This window comes from Acomys russatus, chromosome 19 (genome assembly GCF_903995435.1).
Source record: "Acomys russatus chromosome 19, mAcoRus1.1, whole genome shotgun sequence".
NCBI lineage: Eukaryota > Metazoa > Chordata > Mammalia > Rodentia > Muridae > Acomys > Acomys russatus.
The window spans coordinates 15138528-15159104 of record NC_067155.1 but is presented as its reverse complement, the minus strand read 5'-3'; the positions used below and the strand labels follow the sequence as shown (position 1 = coordinate 15159104).

Sequence of the window (20577 nt, the reverse complement as noted above, 5' to 3'; positions counted from 1 at the left end):
CCGAGCATCAATCCTCCACCGCTTCCATTCTCCACTGTCACCCGGTAGGACCTAGAAACCCAACGCCCAGGGCCTGTTCCCCTCGAGAACCAAGTGTCTGTCCATTCTCCACACGAAAGCATTTCTCTATTTGGAAAATCTCAGAAATCTGGCTGCCAAATCTCTCGAGGGACTCGAGGATGCCCCTCCCCCGTCCCCGTTCCAAATCACCAACCTAGCAATGAGGTGACACGCCTGGACAGCAGAGAGAGCTCTGCCGTGGAGGGGGGGTGGGTGGGTCAGCCACACAGAGGCCCCGCCCCTGAAGATCAGCTGACGGAGGCCGATAGGGCAGGAGTGTCCGGATTTAGAGACAGCCGGACGCCTTCGGGTGGCTCTGTGGTGACGTCATTCCTTCCAAGACAGGGTGTGTCCAAGAGCGCTGCAGCAGAGACTCAAAAGTTCTTGGCAGCGCTCGGGTCTTCCTAGCTAGGGCTGTTTGGGCATAGGAACAATAAAGCCCACGCGCGTGCGCAGAAAGCTTTACGGTGGCGCCCTACCTGGACCCGCAACCAATACGCCTGCGCAGTAAATTAAGACTTGTACGGCAGAAGGGGACCGGAAGCGGTGCACCCGCACAGTGAGCCTAGCATTGTACGGAGCACACAACCAACGTCATCATCACGCATCCCCAGTACAGAAAAGGACCTCTCCACTGGCTCTTCGGAGGTCCTGGCTGGCCTGGCTGTACTAGTGCCATCCTGCAACCTTGAACCTGCCTCGGGGACACTGGGGCGGGGGGCGGCACAGGGTCCGGAGAATGGGGGAAACTCTGCCCTGCTTTCCCTCCGGTGGCAGCGCCGTGGCGATCGACTGTCAGGCACAGCGAAGGGACAGCCTTCTTGCAACCAGGAAGAAAGCCAAGAGGCCCGGGTGACCCTTGCGAGCTGGGAGCAGTGCGTGGCAGCAGCGGGACCCAGAAATGAGCTAGTAGTGAGCGTGGGCGACGGTGGCTCTGGGTGAAACAGGGATGACAGGTTAGAGAGGGCCACCTCTTGGGAAGAGGCGGCCTAAAGTGTGAGCACCACGGCTTATCTGGAGGTCAGGACTGACACGCGAGAAACCAGCATGAGGCTGGTGTGAAAGAGCAAGGTTTCCGCCCTCGCGGGGATTCGGTTTCGTGAAGATGAGGTCACCGGGATTTGAAGATGGAGGCGCCACAAACGGAAGGGTCTCTCCCGTAGGAGACGGCTGAAGCTCTGCTAGTGAGCCTGTCATCAGAGCTCAGTGGGTGTCATGGGTGGCAAAAATAAATAAATAAATAAAATTAAAGGGCCATCTATGACTGGTGACACTCGGGTAGCCTCACCCCACTCTTGGCTTGACTAGAATATTACTCTGGGGGAGACCTTAGAGCGGCAAGCTCCCCCCAAGGGGTGGAGTCCAGATGCCAGATGCAGGAGGCAACCACTTCTTTTTGAGCTCCGTCCCATTATGTCACCGCCCCTCCCTGCCGGAAGCGCCTGCAGTGATCCTGGCTACATGCCAGCGATGATCTCTGCTCTGGGCACACAAGCAGAAGTAGGGTGCCATTCAGAGAAAGCCAAGGAGCTTCCAGGCGAGGCTTGGGATGTGGAGTATGACCCTGTGACTTGGAATGAGTCCCCGAGGTTCCTGTCTTAAATGTTTCCTAGACTTTCTTTTTTTTTTTTTTTTTTTTTAAATTTATTTATTTATACAGTACTCTGCCCCCATGTGTACCTGCATGCCAGAAGAGGGCATCAGATCTCATTATAGATAGTTGTGAGCCACCATGTGGTTGCTGGGAATTGAACTCAGGACCTTTGGAAGAACAGCCAGTGCTCTTAACCTCTGAGCCATCTCTCCAGCCCTCCTAGACTTTCAATATGACTGCGCTTCAATTTCCCGTCTCAAACGGGTGCAAGAGCTGGGCGGTGGTGGTAGCACACCTTTAATTCCAGCATGTGGGAGGCAGAGGCAGGAGGATCTTTGTGAGTTCGAAGCCAGCCTAGTCTACAGAGTGAGTTCTATGACAGCCAGGGCTGTTACACAGAGAACTCTTGTCTTGAGAAAAACAAACAAACCCCAACACTTATTTTGTGGGGCTCAGAACAAAAAAGCAGGGAGCTGGAGCGATCTCTCAGGAGTTAAGAGTACTTGTTGCTTTTGCAGAGGTCTTGTGTTTGGTTCTTTTTCTTTCTTTCTCTTTCAATTTTTGAGACAGTGTTTCTCTATGTTATCTTGCCTGTCCTGGACTTCCTTTGTAGACCAGGCTGGCCTTGAACTCATAGCTATCTGCCTGCCTCTGCCTCTGCCGGGATTATAGGTGTGCACCACCTGTTTGTGAGTGCTCTGTTCTCATCAACACCAGAAAAGGGCATCAGATTCCATTATGGATGGTTGTGAGTAACCATGTGGTTGCTGGAAATTGAATTCAGGACCTCTGAAGAAAAGCTAGGGCTCTCAACCACGGAGCCATCTCTCTAGCCTTGGGTTTGGTTCTTAACACCTGAATAGTGGCTCATATCACACATAACTAGTTCCAGGAGAACCAATGCTGACTTCTGACCTCTTCGGGCACCAGGCATGCATATGGTACAATACATATACATAGATAAAATAGAATAAATATATGTACAAAAAACAGGAACCAAAATCAGGGACTTGTGTATGGTAGGCAGGTGCTCTACCACTGAGCCACACCCCCAGCCCCTCACTGGGGGATTCTAGGCAGGGGCTCTACCACTGAGCCACAGCCCAGCCCCTCACTGGGGGATTCTAGGCAGGGGCTCTACCACTGAGCCACACCCCCAGCCCCTCACTGGGGGATTCTAGGCAGGGGCTCTACCACTGAGCCACAGCCCAGCCCCTCACTGGGGGATTCTAGGCAGGGGCTCTACCACTGAGCCACACCCCCAGCCCCTCACTGGGGGATTCTAGGCAGGGGCTCTACCACTGAGCCACGCCCCCAGCCCCTCACTGGGGGATTCTAGGCAGGGGCTCTACCACTGACTTACATCCAAGTTTATTGGGCATTGCAAAACATACCATGTGGTGGAAAGACCTAGGAAAAGTGTCAAAAGGCATTTATAGTAATGTGTGTTTAGGAATGGGTCAGAGAGGGGTGGGTATTGCTCAGGATTGGATGTTGCCAGAAAGCAGAGGAATCCATGATTAGATTTTTTTTTTCTTCTTTTTGTTCTTTTTCTGAGACAAAGTCTCAGTAGCCAGTTAGTGTCTATAATTAACAGCGACAGTGACAAGCAGTTCTGAGAGCCAAATGTGTAGCCCCAACTGGTCTATAGATCAGGCTGATCCACCTGCCTCTGCTTCCCAAGTGCTGAGAGTAAAGGTTATGCGCCACATCTGGCAATGACTTCTTAAGAAATCCAGTGGAGGCCAAGCGTGGGTGGTGCATGCCTTTAAGCCCAGCCCCCAGGAGGCAGAGGCTGGTGGATCTCTGTGAGTTTGAGGCCAGCCTGGTCTACAGAGTGAGACTAGGACAGCCAAGGCTACACAGAGAAACCCTACACAGGAGGAGGAAGTGAGGCTAGCGGAGATTGCTAGAGCAGCAGCCATTGGTGTTAGACAGTCAGGCTCCTGGCTTGGGCAGTGCTATTCTTGTCTACCTCACATCGTGGCTTTGTCTCTTGCTCATGTTCTGTGAAACTGTGTCTGTTCTTTGGACGGAGGCCTAGCAGTGCCAACCCCCACGCATCAGGGCTGCTGTCACTGCCTCAGGAGCAGTAATTGCCAGCACTGTAGCGTTACAATGTTGTGGATTTACTATGGTCAGGACTGAAGGGGAGATAAACCTGTTTCTATTTTGATCCCAAGTGTGGGATGGAGAAGAGGGCAGGGTGTTTACCCTGTGAGAAAGCAGGATGTTTTTCCCACATAGAAGTCAAACTACTTCGTGGGGGAGCTTGGTGAAAAACACCCTTGAACAGACTGAGAGGATTAACTATATGCTCAAAACAGGAGAGGAGGTTTTTGGTTGGGATTTGGTTTTTGCCTGCTCATCTCTGCACTTCAAGAGGCTCCTGAAGAGTGGGGAAAGCTTCAAGGCTTTGGACTCCAGCTGAGGCTTGAGGTTCCAGCTGCTGCTCCCGGTGCCAGCAGCATCTTTAGTGAGATTGCTGGTCTGCTGAGATCCTCAAGGTTTTGTTGTAGGGCTCTGTAATGTCCTTTTCTGACTGTTTGGGTTAGTTGGGTTGTTAAGGAGGCAGGCTCATTTAATAAGTTCATAATAAACTATAACTGATAAGAAAATTGGGCCTACACAGGACGCCATCTTTCAGATGATGAAACTTGTCCTTGTCCAGGCAGTGTCTCAGTCACCGTGCCACTTTGTCAGACGGGGACCGACTTTGGGTTCTAATATTGGCTGCACCTTTGAGCGTCAGTCTGTTCACCCCCACACAGCAGGCCTATATATAGCGCTGTCCATATCAAGCAGTCGTTGGCGATTACTGGAATGGTTCAGAGACCCAGGACAGGTCTTGAAGATTCCTCCTGGCCTGCCTTCCCCTTCCCCTGTAATGGAAGTTTTGGTTTATTTGTAAACTCAGTTATGTTATGTAAATCTGTTTCTGTTATAGTCCCAAGTGTGGATTTTTGTTTGGGCTTTCATATGTCCACGGCTGATAAGAGTTGCCTCTGTGGGGTGTAGTCTTTGCCAGCTGGTGATGGTCTGCCTCGTGTGGTATGGAGAGGGGTGTGATGCAGGATTCTGAGGGAGATAAACAGCAGAGCCTGGAGAGAGAAAGTGTGGACTGTAGCAGTTCGGAGACCAGAGACTGATGGTGTGGTGGCTTGGAGACAGACGGAGAGAAATGTTTCAACAGTGGCTCAGAGACAGCTCTGCTCACTGTTGATGGAGATTGGTATTTACCCAAAAGACCCCAATTGACCCTAAAAAGCCAGGAGAAGGGGTCTGTGCCCTCTCTCCTCACTAACCTTTATAATAAGGGGCTGGTGGAAGGAAGCCCCACCCCAAATATAGTTTAAAAAGAGCATCAACATTCCCCCATATCCCTCAGGCCACCTAGAGGTTCCATAATGCACCCACTGCCCTGTTACCTCAGCAGATTCAATTCCAAGTTTCAGAGTGTCACGTGAAGCAAGAACAGTTGGAAGATTTTTGTGGAGCGGAAGCTGCGGGGGGGGGGGCCCTCTTCACTCTTGGTTCCCTCCCCTCCTCCAAGACGTTTTTCTGCCAACGCAGCCACGGTCCAGCCTCCAAACCTTCCCCCATTGTGTTCATCCATCAAAACCCAGTCAACTTCTCTGAGGCAGCAACGCCAGGCACACAAGGCCCACACACCATCCCTGGCCCCTTTGCCTGCACTGTGTGTGGTCGGTTGGGACTTTGCTCAAAAAAAAGCAGGGCTCCATTGGGCATCCTCAGGGGGAGCTCTGAGTAGGTGTGGACCCTCACTGCAGTGATGGGGCTCTACAGCTGGGGGATCCACCCCATGCTAAGGGCACAGGTCCCCTGGGAGGATTTAATTACACTGCCAGGAAAGCAAAAGTCGAGATTCACATCTGCAGGGTTTTTTTTTTTTTTTTTTTGGAGCGTACAGGGCCTTTCCAGAAGCAGCGACACCAGATAAATAGATGCATTGAGAAAGCAAAAGGAAAAAAATTATTCCTGTCTCCCTTATTCTCAGTTAAATAGCTTCAGATTCTATAATCACCTTTAATTTTTCCCAGATGGATGCCAGGAGCGGCAGGAGGAAACTGCCCTGGCTCTGTGCCTGGGTGGGGGCAGGGAAGCGATGCTGGTCTGCAGTGCTGGGTGAGTTCCAGACCTGATGTGGGGAAAATGAGAAGTAGGAGTGAGCTGGACCCTGGGGTACCAGGAGTGGGTGGTGGGGGTGGAGGTGGACTCACAGCTTTCGCCCCTTTCTCTTCTGACGCTGTGCCAGATTTCCCTGGCTCAGAGGGTCAATGGCATTGCAAGGTGCTACCCACTGCCAAGTAGTTTACACCCTGCTTAACTAATTTTGTGTACCATTCTAGTGATGGGATATTTTTATGTGCACAAATGAGGTGGCATGACTAAACAACCGAAAGGGTGTTTAAAAACAAAACATCCATATTAACACGTCTAAAAGGGGGAGGCCTGACTTTTGAGTGGGAACTGCCAGAGACCATATGGAAACGGAGAGGAGGGGACACAGGGCAAAGCTGGCCCAGCCTTGTAGAAGAACTAGTTTGCAATCAAACAGGGATGCCTTCTGCTTTGTGTTTCAGTTGGCCGGCACTGATAATCTCCTGTGGAGACCCTGTTCTTTTGGCTCTCCTGCAAGATCCAATGAAGAGCAGTCCTTAGGGGGCAAAGCAGCATCACCCGTGCCCTGGGAATGAGACCCACTAAGCCTTTAATACCATCCGAGGAATATTTTAAAAGCCCACAGGTCAAGTGGTTGTGGTACAAATGATTCCTGTCTCAGCCGGGCGTGGTGGCGCACGCCTTTAATCCCAGCACTTGGGAGGCAGAGGCAGAGGCAGGTGGATTGCTGTGAGTTCGAGGCCAGCCTACATAGTGAGTCCAGGACAGCCAAGGAGGCTACATGGTGGAACCCTGTCTCAAAACAACAAAACAACAACAACAACAACAACAACACACACACACACACAATAAAAAAAGGAAAAGAAAAAAAAAAGAAAAAGAAATGATTGCTGTGTCTCAAATTTTAATGAGACAAACAAACAAAAAAAACCCCACATTTTCCAGACTCCCTTGCAGCTAGCTGTAGCCTTGTGACTGAGTTCTGACTAAATTCCTGGGTAGAGTCCCCAAGTCTGGAAAAGAGACTTTACCTTTCCTCTTCATTTCTAAGAGGAAGGTGGATATGGCTACCCAGCCATCTTCACCATGAGCACAGAAGCAGCACAGATTGGTAGGGCAGCCAGGTGGTGGTGGCACACACCTTCAATCCCAGCACATAGGAGGCAGAGGCAGGTGGATCTCTGTGAGTTCCAGGCCGGCCTGGTCTACAGTGTGAATTCCAGGACAGCAAGGGCTTCTTTATAGAGAAACCCTGTCTGGAAAAACGAAAACAAAACAAACCAAAACCAAAAGAACGACAGAGCAACAAGATAGTAGGAGCCTGGGCCACTGCTACCCTCATAGACATTGTTACTATGTAACAGAAATAGAAACTTTGCCTTAATTAAGCCACTGTTCATTTAGGTCTTTGTCCCATACAGGAGAATTCACAGCAAAAGACAGGCATCTTACAAACTATGGCTAGTTCAAGCTTGTTGCTTGGTTTTACAAATAAAGTTTTGGAACACACTTGGACTCAACTGTTTACTGTCTGGCTGCCTTCACACTGACAAAGCGCGAAGCTGCCTCAGAGACCTCAGGACCAGTATCACTTGACCTTTCACTGTTAAGTGCTCACTCGGCCCTTGTCCAACTGCTGGCTTCACCTTCTCAGACCTGTTTGAGTCTGGACAGCAATTCTCACATGGAAATGCCACCTCGGCCTCATGTATGCAGACGTGTGGCAGGGCTAACCTGGAGCTCTTTTGCTGGGGTGACGAATGGGGACATGGGTGTGCAGTCATCTGGCCATCACTTTTTTCTCCAAGACACCCGTTTTACGGCAGTGAAACCTTCCCTTGGGCACCTGGGGAAAACTGTGTTTCAGCCTCCAGCGTTTGTTGTAGAATGTGCAATGCACTGTGTATCCAGATGCTGGCTTCCATTATCTGGTTGTAGTCTCCTCTCTCTCTCTCTCTCTCTGGTTTTTCGAGATAGGGTTTCTCTGGGTAGCCTTGGCTGCCCCGGACTGGCTTTGTAGACCAGGCTGGCCTTGAACTCACAGTGATCCACCTGCCTCTGTCTCTCACGTGCACAAAAGGTGTGAGCCAACACATATGGCTGGGCATTGTCATTTCTATGAAGAATCTCCTATATAAAGAAGCTGGGAGAGAGAGGAGGAGAGAGAAAAGAGACAGGACGAGAGGAGAGAGGGAGGGAGGGAGGAAGAGAGAGAGCGCCAGCCATGACGAAGAGGAGCGGGAGTTTGCCATGAAGACAGTTACGGCAGAGGCCAAGGTGAGAATGAGATGGCAAACGGGCACATGGCTGGGAAGTAGGCAGACTAGCACAACTGGGTAGAATAGATGACTACCTGCCCAGCTATAGTGCTTAAACTTGTATAAATCTAATGGGTCTCAGTATCAACTGGCTGGGAGCTAGGGCAGGTATTAGAAAAGGCCCCAACTAATACCATAATTTGACAGGCATTCTCCCCAGATAGTGGCCTGGTCAGGTACACTCCTCACACGCCTCAGATGTCAAGGTTCCCAAGACTTTACAGGGCACCGATGGTGGTCTCCAAGTCCACTGTGAGCATGGGCCTCAGGATGCTGTCCTGGTAATTAGGGTCCTGTTCCTAGAAGCTCCTGCCTGCCAAGTTTCTACGAGCCAACACATGTAAAGCGCCTCAGAGCAGTGCTCGGCGACGGTAAATGCTGGATAAATGGGAGCTATCATTATAATCAGCCTTCTATTTTCAAAGCAGCTTTGGTGCCAGGCTTCTGTGAACTAGTATTTCCTATCTCAAAAGTAGGAGCCTGGCTTCTTTGTGTGTGTGTGTGTGTGTGTGTTTTGAGAAAGGGACATCACTCTCTTAAGCCCAGGACAGCCTTGAACTCTCTCACTCACCCGCCACACCCTTCAGCGTGCGGGGATGCTGAGCCAGAATCACCATGCCCAGCATCACAACACCCATGTTTCCAGAAGGCCGTGATGCGTGGGCTCTCTGCTAGCCTCAACCTCAGGCAATCCTGGCCTTCCTTATCTATCCCAGATGGGCTCCCGCCTTGCCCAGCCCAGAAACCGGTTCACTCTGTGCACAACTGCCTCCTTCCATCCAGGCGGGATTAGGAGATTTAAAATTACAGCCCCTTTGGGGTGGTTTGGATGAGACCGGCCCCCACAGCACAGGCTCATCTACTTGAATGTTTAGTCACCAGGGAATGGCACTGTTTGAAAGGATTAGAAGGATTGATTAGGAAGTGTGGCCTTGTTGGAGGAAATGTGTTACTATACTAGGGACTTGCCTTCAGGGCTCAAAAACCCAATGCCAAACCCAGTGTCTGTCCCTCCTGTCTGTCTGTCCCTCCTGTCTGTCTGTGTCCCTCTGCCTTCTGCCTAGAATCAGGATATAGCTTTCATCTACTTCTTCAGCACTATGCCTGCCTGCTACCACGCTCCCGCCATGATAACAGCTTTCTTTTCTAAGAATTGCCTTAGAGCCAGGCACAGTGGCGCACGCCTGTAATCCCAACACTCGGGAGGCAGAGGCAGGCGGATCGCTGTGAGTTCAAGGCCAGCCTGGTGTACAAAGAGAGTCCAGGACGGCCAAGGCTACACAGAGAAACCCTGCCTTGGAAATCAAAAAAATAAAAGAGTTACTTTGGTCACGGTGTCTCTTCACAACGACAGAACAGTGACTAGGACAGCTTCACCCAAGATGCGTGGCATCTTATTTTACTGTATCTTCATGTCAACCCCATAGGGCTCATGTGAGCTATGATGGCTCACTGGTGAAGAGTCCCTGCTCCCCCTGCTGAGGACCCAAGTTCAGTTTCTAGCAACCAAGCCCAGCGCCAGGCTCACAACAGCTTAAGTGCAGTTCCAGGGAATCTGGCGCCCTCTTGTGGCCACCTTGGGTACTACACATGCAGACATCTAATTTAATGGTGCATTTACTACGCTTAGCACAAGGGAGATATTCAAAACTGTTTGTTAGAGGGTCCAGTTCTCGAAGGGGCCCAGCAAATGCATGCAGTGCTGTGAAAGGCCACTGAGATCATATCACAGTTCTACTTTGAGTTCCTGGATTCCTTGACTCCATAAAGATAACGCCCTTGGCAAGGCACTAGACACCTAGAAATCATAGGGGGAAACTGTCACCATGTTAATGGTGGTCCTCAGCGGAGCAGGTTATGTGGTGGTAGAATACTCGTGGCCTTCATGGCCCCTGCAAACCCCTTCCGCTCTGAGAGGAGTGGTTAGCTAGCCTTTCCCAGGCTTCTTTGCAGTTGATTGCAAGCATGCAACTGACTTTCCAGCAGAAGCACTGTGAGGGGAGTGGCCTGTGCCACTGGCAGGCACCTCTTGCAGGCTCTACCAGCAAGAGCCAGGCAGGGCACCCAGGGTGGATTATTGGGGGGGCGGGGCTCAAGCTTTAGGGGTGGCCTCAACCTCAGAACTCCTAGCTAAGTATGGTGGCTTTGTGCCTGTGATTCTAGGGCTAAGGCAAGAGAGACAAATTCAAAGTCAGCCAAACTTTGTCTCAGAAGAAAAACTAAACCAAACAAAAAGGGCTGAAGGTGTAGCTCAGTTGATAGAGTGCCTGCCTCGCTTGCTCAGAGACTCGGGTTTAATCCCCCAGCACCACATAAAACCAGGGTGGTTGCCTGCCAGTGATCCTAGCAAGCAGCAGGTGGAGGCAGAGATGCTGGTGTAGACCACGCCCACCGTGCTCAGTCACACACCACACATGTGCAGCTCAAACACACATTGGGCCAGCCCACAGAATCTGGCTTTTATTCTGCCCTTCACACATCTACTGCTAAGACAACAGAGGGGTGGGACCCCCCAGCCCCCATTTCCAGCTTCCTCAGCCCCCTGCCCCCACCTACCCCTCTTACCAGCTCCCTTAGTGGCCCTACCTACACCTCGCCCCGGGCATGCAGCATGAAGTGGCCATGCAGCTCCCCAAGGTTGTCAAAGGAGTCCTCACACTCTGTACAGTGGTAGGTGCCCCCCTCCTCCTCCTCCTCTTCGTCATCGCGCCCTGCTGGCTGGCTCTCCCCAGTGCGAGAAGGTTCCTCTTCTTCCTCCCCAAGAGCCCTGCCTTCAGGGGCTGGGGCTTCTTGGGTTGCTGTTGCAGGGCAGCAGAGTCGACAAGGTGGGGTACCCGGTGGGGCCTCCCCCAGCGGTGATCGGCCACAGAGCTGACAGGGCTGTGCGGGTGGGCCAGCAGGCTGGGCCGCTCGGGGGGCCCGGCGGGAGGGGCCTCCCCTGCCCCCACCTATGCGCTGTTTCACCTTGTAGCCGGGGTCATATTCGGGGTCATCGGTGGTCTCCTCTTCTTCCTCCTCCTCTTCCTCCTCCTCCTCCTCAGAGTCAGGCTCTGAAAGAGTGTATTCAGAGTCAGAAGAATGCTCTGGGCCTGTTGGGGCAGGTGGGAGAGACATGGCATCAGGGCTGTGTTCAGCTGGTCCCTGAGCCCCACTCAAGCTCACTGTGCGGGCAGGATAGCTTGGCACAACACAGATGCGATGTGTCCATGTGTCTGGCAAACGACGGTCTGGCAGGAGCTGCGTCCATCGTCTGTGATGCCAGTACTCAAGGAGGCTGAGGCAGGGGAATCACTGCAAGCTCCAAGGCCAGCTGGCTTAGGGAGAATGAGAGCCTGCCTCAAAATACAAAGGAGACAGTTGGGCATCTGGGATGGGGTGGGCGGCACAGACAATGTGTGGGCTCACACGCCCCTTACGGCAACACCCGGGCCAACATGGAAACCGAGCCATAGAGCAGTTCCTTGGCTTACTCGCTTACAGTCACACAGTCTACTACAGAGAGCTACCTAGCCTGCACTGGACCATTCCAGGAAGACTGTCGGAATAGGTAGCTAAGTAGTAAATTGGTGTTGGTGGTGTTTCCTTTCACCACTTGCCGCTTACATTTTTTTTCCCCCAAGACAGCGTTTCTCTGTGTAGCCTTGGCTGTCCTGGACTCACTTTGTAGACCAGGCTGGCCTCAAACTCACAGCAATCCACCTGCCTCTGTCTCCCAAGTGCTGGGATTAAAGGTGTGTGCCACCACCGCCCGGCCACCGTCTTACTTTTTAGATGGTGTCACTCACGGAACCCAAAGCTCACCAATTTGACTAATCAGACGGGCCAATCCCAAGCCCCTCTGTCTGTGCCTTCCAGTGGTGGCGTTCCAAGGGCAGAGACCACGCTAGGCTTTACATGGTGCTGGGGATCCAAACTCCTGTATTCATGCTTCCACAGCAAGCATGTCACCCACTAATCTATCTCCCCAGCGCCCTCCCTCCCTTTTTTTCCAAGACAGGGTCTCTCTGTGTAGCCTTGGCTGTTCTTGACTAGCTTTGTAGACCAGGGTGGCCTCGAACTCACAGTGATCCGCCTGCTTCTGCCTCCCGAGTGCTGGAATTAAAGCCTGGCTACCCCCACCTTTTTTTTTTTGATGGGGCGGGGGGGGTGGGGGGACAGGTTTTCATCAAGCCTAGAGTTGGCCTTGAAGTCCTGATCTTCTTGCCTTCACCTCCCAAAAGCTGGATTACAGGCCAGCACCACTATACTTGGCTTTTCTTTTTTGTTTTTAGAAGATAGAACATATATGTTCCCCCCACCAGTGTGCATACACACGTATGTATGTATGTATGTACACATGTATGAATTCCACCATGATGCCTCAGCCTCCAACTTCTGGGAATACAGATAATATCCATGTCAAGAAAAATGCTCAATTTTAAGTATACATATATTACTGTAATTTTAGAGCAGAAAGTGCATATAGACAAGTTTGGGCTTAAAAACATGGCCGAGGGGTGGCAAGAGGGTTCAGTGGTAAAGGAGCTTGCAGAAAAGCCTGATGACCTGAGTTTGATTCCCAGGACCCACAGAGCAGAGGAAAAGAACCAACTCCCAATAGTTGTTCTGTGAACTCCGCTCCTGGTACCAGGAAGGTGTTCCCACCCTCATTAAGTCAATAAATAAAGCATAGCAAAAGCTTTAAAATGAGAAAATTTGTGAAGTGATGTAGACGTGAGCAGCCTGCCTGTGGCCACACGAGGGGCTGGTGTCTCCACGGTCAAGGAGCTTGCCGTCCTTAAGATGGCGCTTCAGCCACACTGGAATGGGCCTCTGGGAGGAAGCGCCCACTGGACTGTGACAACACCCTCCCTCTGCATCCATCCTGCCCCACAGCACGGGTGTTTCTGCCCTCACTCACATCCCCACAGTGGTAAGAGGTATTCAGGGGCCCCTCTGACCTTGTCACCTGCCTTCCCCAGACACCATGGGCTCCCCGCCGCCTCAGGCTCTGCTGGGTAACACACTGGCTCACAGCAGCCATCCCTAGCACTGCCCTTGCCCTAGGGGCCTTATGTTGTCCTGCAGTCCAACCAACTGCACCCCAGTTAGTTGTCCCCAGGAGGAGTGGTGGTTTGTGGGAGGGGGCCCTCTGCATGCTCAGCGTCTATGGGATGAATAACGGCCTCCCACATGTTGTCCCCTGTCTTCTACTGCCCTTCCGCTGTCCCCTCTGTGAGCCCCAGGGCTGTGGCATCCATGCCTAGGTCCCTCCCCAAGCCTAGAGCAGGGCCCCAGTGTCCACTGTGCGTCCCTCCCAGTCTCAGGACCGCTTCGTTGTTGTTGCCAACCCGTCCTGCTGCCCTCTTATCTTCCACAGACACACCCTGAGGCCTAAGGTCTCTCCGCAACTGAACTACACTATGCCTGGCTCTTCCTTAGTCAGGCTCTAGGACCCAGCGCTGCCACTACCTTAGTGGCCCTTCTCCCCCTCCCCCTCCCACCCCCGTTCTGTCTCCCTCATCAGCCTAGGAACTCAAGGGTAGACCTGATCTTGGAGTTCCCACCTTCGTCTGGCAGGGGGACGTAACTGATGGTGAGCCCATGCTGAGAGCCTCCCCCCCCCCCCACCCTGGTCCAGGCCTCTCCGTGTGAGGCTCCCTTCTGTACTCTTCCCTTTGTGAGGCCCAGTTGGGCGTCACCTTCTCTTATGACGCCTCTCTGGCCCCCTCAAGGTTGTCAGTGTCTCTCCCTGGGCTGCTCCTAGTCTGCCCACCCTGGCAACATCATCCCCTAGGCCCGAGGAGTCCCCGAGGCAGGCCCTTGGTAAAGCCAGCTCCAGCTAGCTCACTCAGCCCTGCTGACTTGGGAGTGGTGAGTAGCCGCGATTCCATTTGCCCACAGGCTCCATCCAAGCCTGGTACCAGGGCCCTAACCTTCTCTCACCTCTGACCTCACGGCCCACTATGACTTCATGGGGGGGCTTGTGATGAGCCATCTGGTGGTTGTCCTTGGCTACCAAATCTTGCCTATTCTCCCAGGCGCTCAGGTCCCTTTGCACTCGCCATGCATTCTCCATCAAAGAGATCCTCCAAGCCCAGCATGGCTCCCAAGGCTCCCACACCTCCAACTCCCCTGAAGAGCACCAAAACAGCGGTACCCAACAGCTCCTCGGGGCACCCCAAGTCCCCTAACTTGCTAATGAGCCCTAGTAGTTCTAAGTCTACCAGATCAGCGGGTACCAAGACGGCCCCGTCAACCCGGCCCAGCAGCAGGTCCCAAGGCCGCAGCAAGACTAGGACACCCAGTCAGGTGAGCACGGACACCAAGGCCAGGACGACCAGCAAGAGCAGGAAGGGAGGCAAGACTGGGAGTGTGGGAAGGCATCAGCGGAGAGGCACACACAGCCGGGGGCGGACACCAGGCAGGAGGGGAAGCCAGGGCTCCAAGATGTCCCCACACAGGACCGGCACTCCTAGCAGGAACAGAACCCATTCTGCCAAACCAGCTGTGGCCAAGAATGCGAGGACCCCTACTTCCCAGCGCAAAGAGAGCAGAGGCAAGAGTTACAGCCAGCCTAGGACCAGCACCCAGGAAAGGAGTGTTAGCCAGCCTAGAAACACGCACCAGGAAAAGAGTCCCAAGCTTCCAGAAGCTTCAGGCATGAGCAGCAGCTCTAGGCTACCTGCAACCCCCAGTAGGGCTAAGAGCTACAGTCCAAACAGGATGGCCCTCAAGAGCCCTGGCAAATCTTCTGCAGCATCCAGGAGAGCCAGGAGCTATAGCCAGGTGACGTCCCCCAGGAGGGAGCAGGCGACTCACACCCGGACGGATCTGACTGACATGTCCGGCGTGAACCAGAGTTTCAAGCGGGCCAGAAGCCTCAGCAGGACCCAAAGCCTCAGCCACTCTAGGACCCCCAGCAGGACCCGAAGCCACAGCCGCTCTAGGAGCCCCAGACGGTCCAGAAGTCACAGTCACAAGAGGACTCACAGCCGGTCGAGAAGTCACAGCAGCAAGAGAAATCGCAGTAGGGCTAGAAGTCGTACCCGGAGGGGCACGCCCACCCAGATGACACAAAGTGAGTCCAGAAACCGCAGCCAGGGGAGAAGTCACAGCTCTCAGAGAACTTTGGAAAGAAGTAGAGCATGGTCTAGGAGTTCCAGCGAGGAGAAAAGCCACCACCGGTCCAGCAGTCGCAAGAAGAGAGGGCACAGCAGGTCAAGAACCCTCAGGAAGAAGGGTCACAGGAGATCTAGGCCTAGTAGGTCTAGCAATGAGAGTGGGAACAGCCAGTCTAGAGGCTCCAGCACAGACTCGGCCCACAGCCAGTCTAGAACCTTCGCCGAGAAGAAAGAGCGGAGCCAATCCGGAATCTCTGGCGAGGGGAACCGCCAGGGGGGCCGTTCTAGAACCACCAGCGAGGAGAGCTCCCGCAGCCACTCTAGACCCCACAGCAGGGAGACAGCCCTCAGACACTCCAAAACCTCCAGCAAGGACCGAGAACCCACCCATGAGAGCCCCCAGGATAAGCCAGCTCCCACCAGGACCAAGACCACCCAAGCCCAGGCGCACACCCAAACCCAGGAGCATGGCTTTACCAAAAACACGGCTACTTCAAAGACCACCTCACCTGGGGAAAGGTCCTCCTCGTCCTCCTCCAGGCTTGCGTAGCCTCCAGTCTCAGCAGGCTCACGGGTCTCTGTCATGGCCAGGGAAGGGGGACAGGAGACAGGAACAGGGCAGCGACTGGGCAGGGGCCCTCCCTGGCCAGCTCTCCCACGGTCACACCTCCAGCCACAGGCTCTTGTAACACAGGATGTTGGCAGATAGAGAGGGGTGCTGGATAAGGCGGGGGGAGGGGGGGGAAGAAAGGCCTGTGGTGACTCAATAAATTTTTACATAACCCTTGTGTCCACTCCAAGACCAGTGTGTGCTCCATGTCGGGGATGAGGCAAAGATGGCCTCTGTTCTGTCTTGACTGCAGACAGAATCCTGTTCTGCACGCCTTGCCTCCCCGGGAGGCCTTGACTTCCGTATCTGAGCAACATACTGTCTCGTGGCTTTTATTCAGCGCGGTAGGGAGAGATGACATCCCAGTTATTTATTTTGTCGTCCCCTCCCCCCCCAAGACAGGGGTTCTCTGTGTAGCCTTGACTGCCCTGGTCTCGCTTTGTAGACCAGGTTGGCCTCGAACTCACAGCAATCCGCCTGCCTCTGCCTCCCTGAGTGCTGGGGTTAAAGGCGTGCGCTATCCCCCCACTGCAATAGCCCTGGCTGACATCTTGGTTATTTAAAGGTAGGTCCTGGCATGAGTGCCAATCATAACTGTGAAAGAAGACACCTGTGCCAGACGTTAACCCTGTAGCTCTAGGAAGGTCTGGGGCTGAAAGAGGAAGGGCTGCCGGGGTGAAGGGTCATGGGTCGCTAACTATTAGGGACACAGAACACTTGGTACAGTTGAGACACTAACTAGCCTGAAAGGGTTCCAAAGTGCTTTGCTTTTTATGAGGCAAGAGTCTCAAATACCCTAGGCTGACCTTGAGCTTCTGAAGCGCCGTGATCTACCTCCCGAGTGCAGGTGATCAAATGCTAGGGCTACAGACGCGCTAGGCAAGCGCTCTGCCAACTGAGCTACAGAGGTGCAGTTTTTGCTTGTTTGAAATGAGACCTCAAGGCCGGGCGGTGGTGGTACACGCCTTTTAATTCCAGCACTCACTCGGGAGGGAGGGGCAGGTGGATTGTTGTGAGTTCGAGGCCAGCCTGGTCTACAGAGCGAGTCCAGGATGGCCAAGGTTACACAGAGAAACCTTGTCTCAAAAAAAACAAAAAAAGAAAAAAAAAAAAAAAGTCTCATATATGCCAGGCTGGATATATGGTCACTAAGTAGCCTTGAATGACCTAGAATGCCAGATCTTCCTGCCTCTCAAGTGCCAGGATCACAGGTGCACCACCATGCCTGATGTGTTTCAGGCATCAACCTACACTACGTTTGTGAAAGATAGCCTTGCCTAGGTTGTTTTTTTTTTTTTTTTTAAAGATTTATTTATTACAGCCGGGCGTGGTGGCGCACGCCTTTAATCCCAGCACTCGGGAGGCAGAGGCAGGTGGATTGCTGTGAGTTCGAGGCCAGCCTGGTCTACAAAGTGAGTCCAGGATGGCCAAGGCTACACAGAGAAACCCTGTCTCGAAAAACCAAAAAAAAAAAAAAAAAAAAAAAAAAAAAAAAGATTTATTTATTTATACAGTATTCTGCCCACCACAAGAAGACACCAGCTCTCATTACAGGTGGTTGTGAGCCACTGTGTGGGTGCTGGGAATTAAACTCAGGACCTTCGGAAGAGCAGACAGTGCTCTTAACCTCTGAGCCATCTCTCCAGCCCAACCTTGCCTAGGTTTGAACCTCACTCAACTCCATCATTTTCCTGGTTAGAGCTTCAACAGGATCCAACGTCTCTTGGCTATTTCCTGCTCTGCAAAGCCTGCTTCCAGGCCTTGCCTGGTACACTCTGAACCACATGGAAACCGCTCCCTTAGAAGCCGGAGAGGAACTGAGGAACAGAAGGGACCCGCAGGTGATCCAAAGGCAAGATCACCAGACTGGCGATTGAACAAGGATTCAAAGCCATGCTTTAAACAGCAGTAGGGCTCGGACACAGGGCAGCCCGCACCTGCAATCAGGTTGGCAGAGATGTGCACTTAAAGGTCGTTACGGGGCTATACAAAATTTGAGGCCAGTCTGACCTTTATGAGACCCTGTCTCAAAACAAACAAACAAAAACGGATTCATAGAACTTGCAGGTATGTGGCCCTTTCCCACCCTTCCAGCCACTTCAGGCTTGGTGGTTGGGGTTTGGGGGGAGGCTGTGCACACAGGCTCTTTATAGCTAGACAGGGGAGGGTCTTTGTACACCCTGCACTTGCCACCTGGAATTTTCTCCTCCCACACACATTTCTTCCCTCTACTGCACTGCGAGAGGGCCCGGGGGGGGGGGGGGGCATTCAGAGTACGACTGAACCGCAGTGCCCTTTACACTCGGCCACAGGCGCTTGCGATGCAGTTCAGGCTGGCCTTGGACTAGCAATCTTCCAACTTCTCCTTCCCAGGGGCTGGGACTAGGGAGAGGACCACACCTGGCTCGGCCTCACTAAAAAAAAAAAAAACTCTGCAAAGCCTGTAATGTTAGGCAGTGGAGACTCGAACAGTGGTGGAAAGCACACTGTCTTTTCACAGCGCAGGGGGCAAGTTCACTGCGGGGAGGGGGGGGCGGGGGATTGCAGCTGTTGCTGGAGGGGAGGGCTGACATCATCGGATGGGAAATTAGTTACTAAAGACACCTAGATCCTGGATCAGGGCTTTTAAGGACAGAGAATTAGTTACTGGCAAGGAGGACCTCTCACGATTATCGGCTGAATGTAGGGCCCCTCGATTTCTGGAGCTCTACATTAGCAAAAAACAAAAACAAACAAACAAAAAAAACAAAAAACCACAAACAAAACTGACGACAACTGGTTACGTTTCTATTTCAGATATTTAATATGCATGTTCCATGCAGTACCTAGACTATTCACTCTCTAAACTCAAACTCAAACTCACTCTTCTTTCTTTGAGATCCGAAATCCCCCACCCCCCAAATAAAAATAAACACTGGCCTAGAATACCTAACCCCCCTGGCCCAGCCTCCTCAAGAGCGTTGGAATTACGGGCATGCGACACCACACCGCGCTTCAACTGTTATTCTTCTTGACTCTCACAGCAGGGATCGTCAGGACTTTCTCTGGGGTTACCTGGGGACAACCATCCCTTTCCAAAAGCCACATCATACAAAGCACCTTCCGGAATGTTCCGGGTATCAGGTGCAATCATCCCTCAATACAGAAATCTTGTGCGCCGACAGAATGGTTTCCGGAGATGCAAGGGGGATAGGCTACTAACGTCCCCAGCGCTTGCAGGTGAACACCGGGGATAAGGTCCCCAGTTCCACAGGCGAAAACCAGCTGGGCGTGGTGCTACCCCCTTGCACACTCAGCCGACCCCACAGAGTGTGCACAATGGGTACCTTTCTGCACACCGCTGGGTGGGACAAGGGCAACCCCCCCCACCCCCGATGCCAAACAATAAGGATCAGCTCCCACAATACCCCGTGACAATTTCCCACGATGCCTTGGGTCTTTAACGATCACCATAAAAAACAAAAACCAAACAAATAAAAAAACCCACCAAGCACCGAAACGCTCCCCACACGTGAGGCTTCTCGCGGAAAAGCGTGTGCGACAAAAAAAAAAAAGAAGTGGTGGAGGGGCCCCCCCTTCCAAGGATCCCAGGCCCCTCCCAGAGTACCCCAGGCCCGTAACGCCTGGCCCACCGGCTCCCACCACGCCGGCAGGCGAAGCTGTGGCAGCCTCGTTCCGGGAGAAGCAAATGACTCCCGGGGCCGGTCACTCTGCCAAGCCGCCGCGGCGGGCTCCCGTCATGCAGCGGGGCTGTATCGCCCGCTTCCCAGCATGCCCCGCGCACCCCAAAGCCGGGACACTCACCGACGCCGGCGGCCCCTGGGCACGGGCTCGGCGGCGGCCGTAGCGGATGCACGCCCGGGCACTGCGCCTGCGTTTTAGGGAGGCTAGGGCGAGCGGGCGAAGCGGGGCGGCGCGCTCAGGGCGCGTGCGCGGCCAGACGGCCCGTTCCCGGCTGGCTGTGGGAAGAGGGGCTCGGAGGACCGCGCAGGCTGCGGAGCTCGCGCCGGCGTCGGGGAGGTGGGGGGTGGGGGGAGGTGGAGAGGGGGAGGGGGGCTGCCGGGCCCCGCCGCTGACAGCCCCGCTGGACTTGGTACGGTCCGCCGCGCGAAGGGTCGAGAAGCTTCAGAACCCGCGCGTGCGTGTGTGCGAGCGTGCGCGCGCGTTATAAATGGGGGGGGTGGTGTCGCGGGGGGCGGGAGGGGGGGGTGATGCCTCGGGCGGGGGAGGTAGGGTCCTAAAGCCTCTGGCTCGGGTCCCCGGGACTGGAGGTTTTGCTCATTTGCATAATCCTAGCGCGGGACAAAGGGAGGACTCCAGCCCTGGAGGATGTGATTTGCATATTCCCCGGAGAGGCGGTCCTTCCGAGCGCAGTGATTAGCATATGGATGAGGAAGGGAGAGGGGCCGGGGTGAGGGGGGTATGTGTGTGTGTGTGGGGGGGGTGCCCACTTGAGCAAAGCGCATGCGCGTAGGGACTGCAGACTTGAGCGAAGTGGGCTGGCAGCCTGGTCCTTGAAACTACAGACGGTTCATGAACTAACAACTACCCGTTCCACGGCCCCGGTCACCCAGGAATGGTCTTTATTGGTCTCGTGGGAATCAGGGCAACACGCCGTTCCTCCGTTTCCAGCGACCTGGTCCCCCTAATCTAAGGAAGACCAGCCACATTTAATTAGACTAATGCTTAGAAAGGTCAGACCTGGAAGAGGTAGTAGAGAGCAGGGCGTAGTGGGTGCCAGAAGCGCCT

The 20577-nt window shown here is 53.5% G+C and overlaps 1 protein-coding gene across 1 annotated transcript; it reads right to left on the bottom strand.

Annotated features, from left to right (window-relative positions):
• Positions 1 to 10648: 10648 nt before the first annotated feature.
• On the bottom strand, positions 10649 to 19729 carry Znf428 (zinc finger protein 428). Its single transcript, XM_051162585.1, has 3 exons — positions 19633 to 19729; positions 15728 to 15936; positions 10649 to 11204 (listed from the first exon to the last, which is right to left on the bottom strand). The coding sequence occupies exons 2-3, from the start codon at positions 15801 to 15803 to the stop codon at positions 10702 to 10704; spliced, it is 579 nt and encodes a 192-aa protein (XP_051018542.1). The 5' UTR covers positions 15804 to 15936; positions 19633 to 19729; the 3' UTR covers positions 10649 to 10701.
• Positions 19730 to 20577: the final 848 nt, after the last annotated feature.

Excerpts from the sequence above, each read along its gene's own strand:
- Znf428 (XM_051162585.1), bottom strand. The coding sequence starts at position 15,803 with ATGACAGAGACCCGTGAGCCTGCTGAGACTGGAGGCTACGCAAGCCTG. Across the intron at positions 11,205-15,727 it reads CGAGGAGGACCTTTCCCCAG|GCCCAGAGCATTCTTCTGAC; the intron begins GTGAGGTGGTCT and ends CTGCCCCAACAG.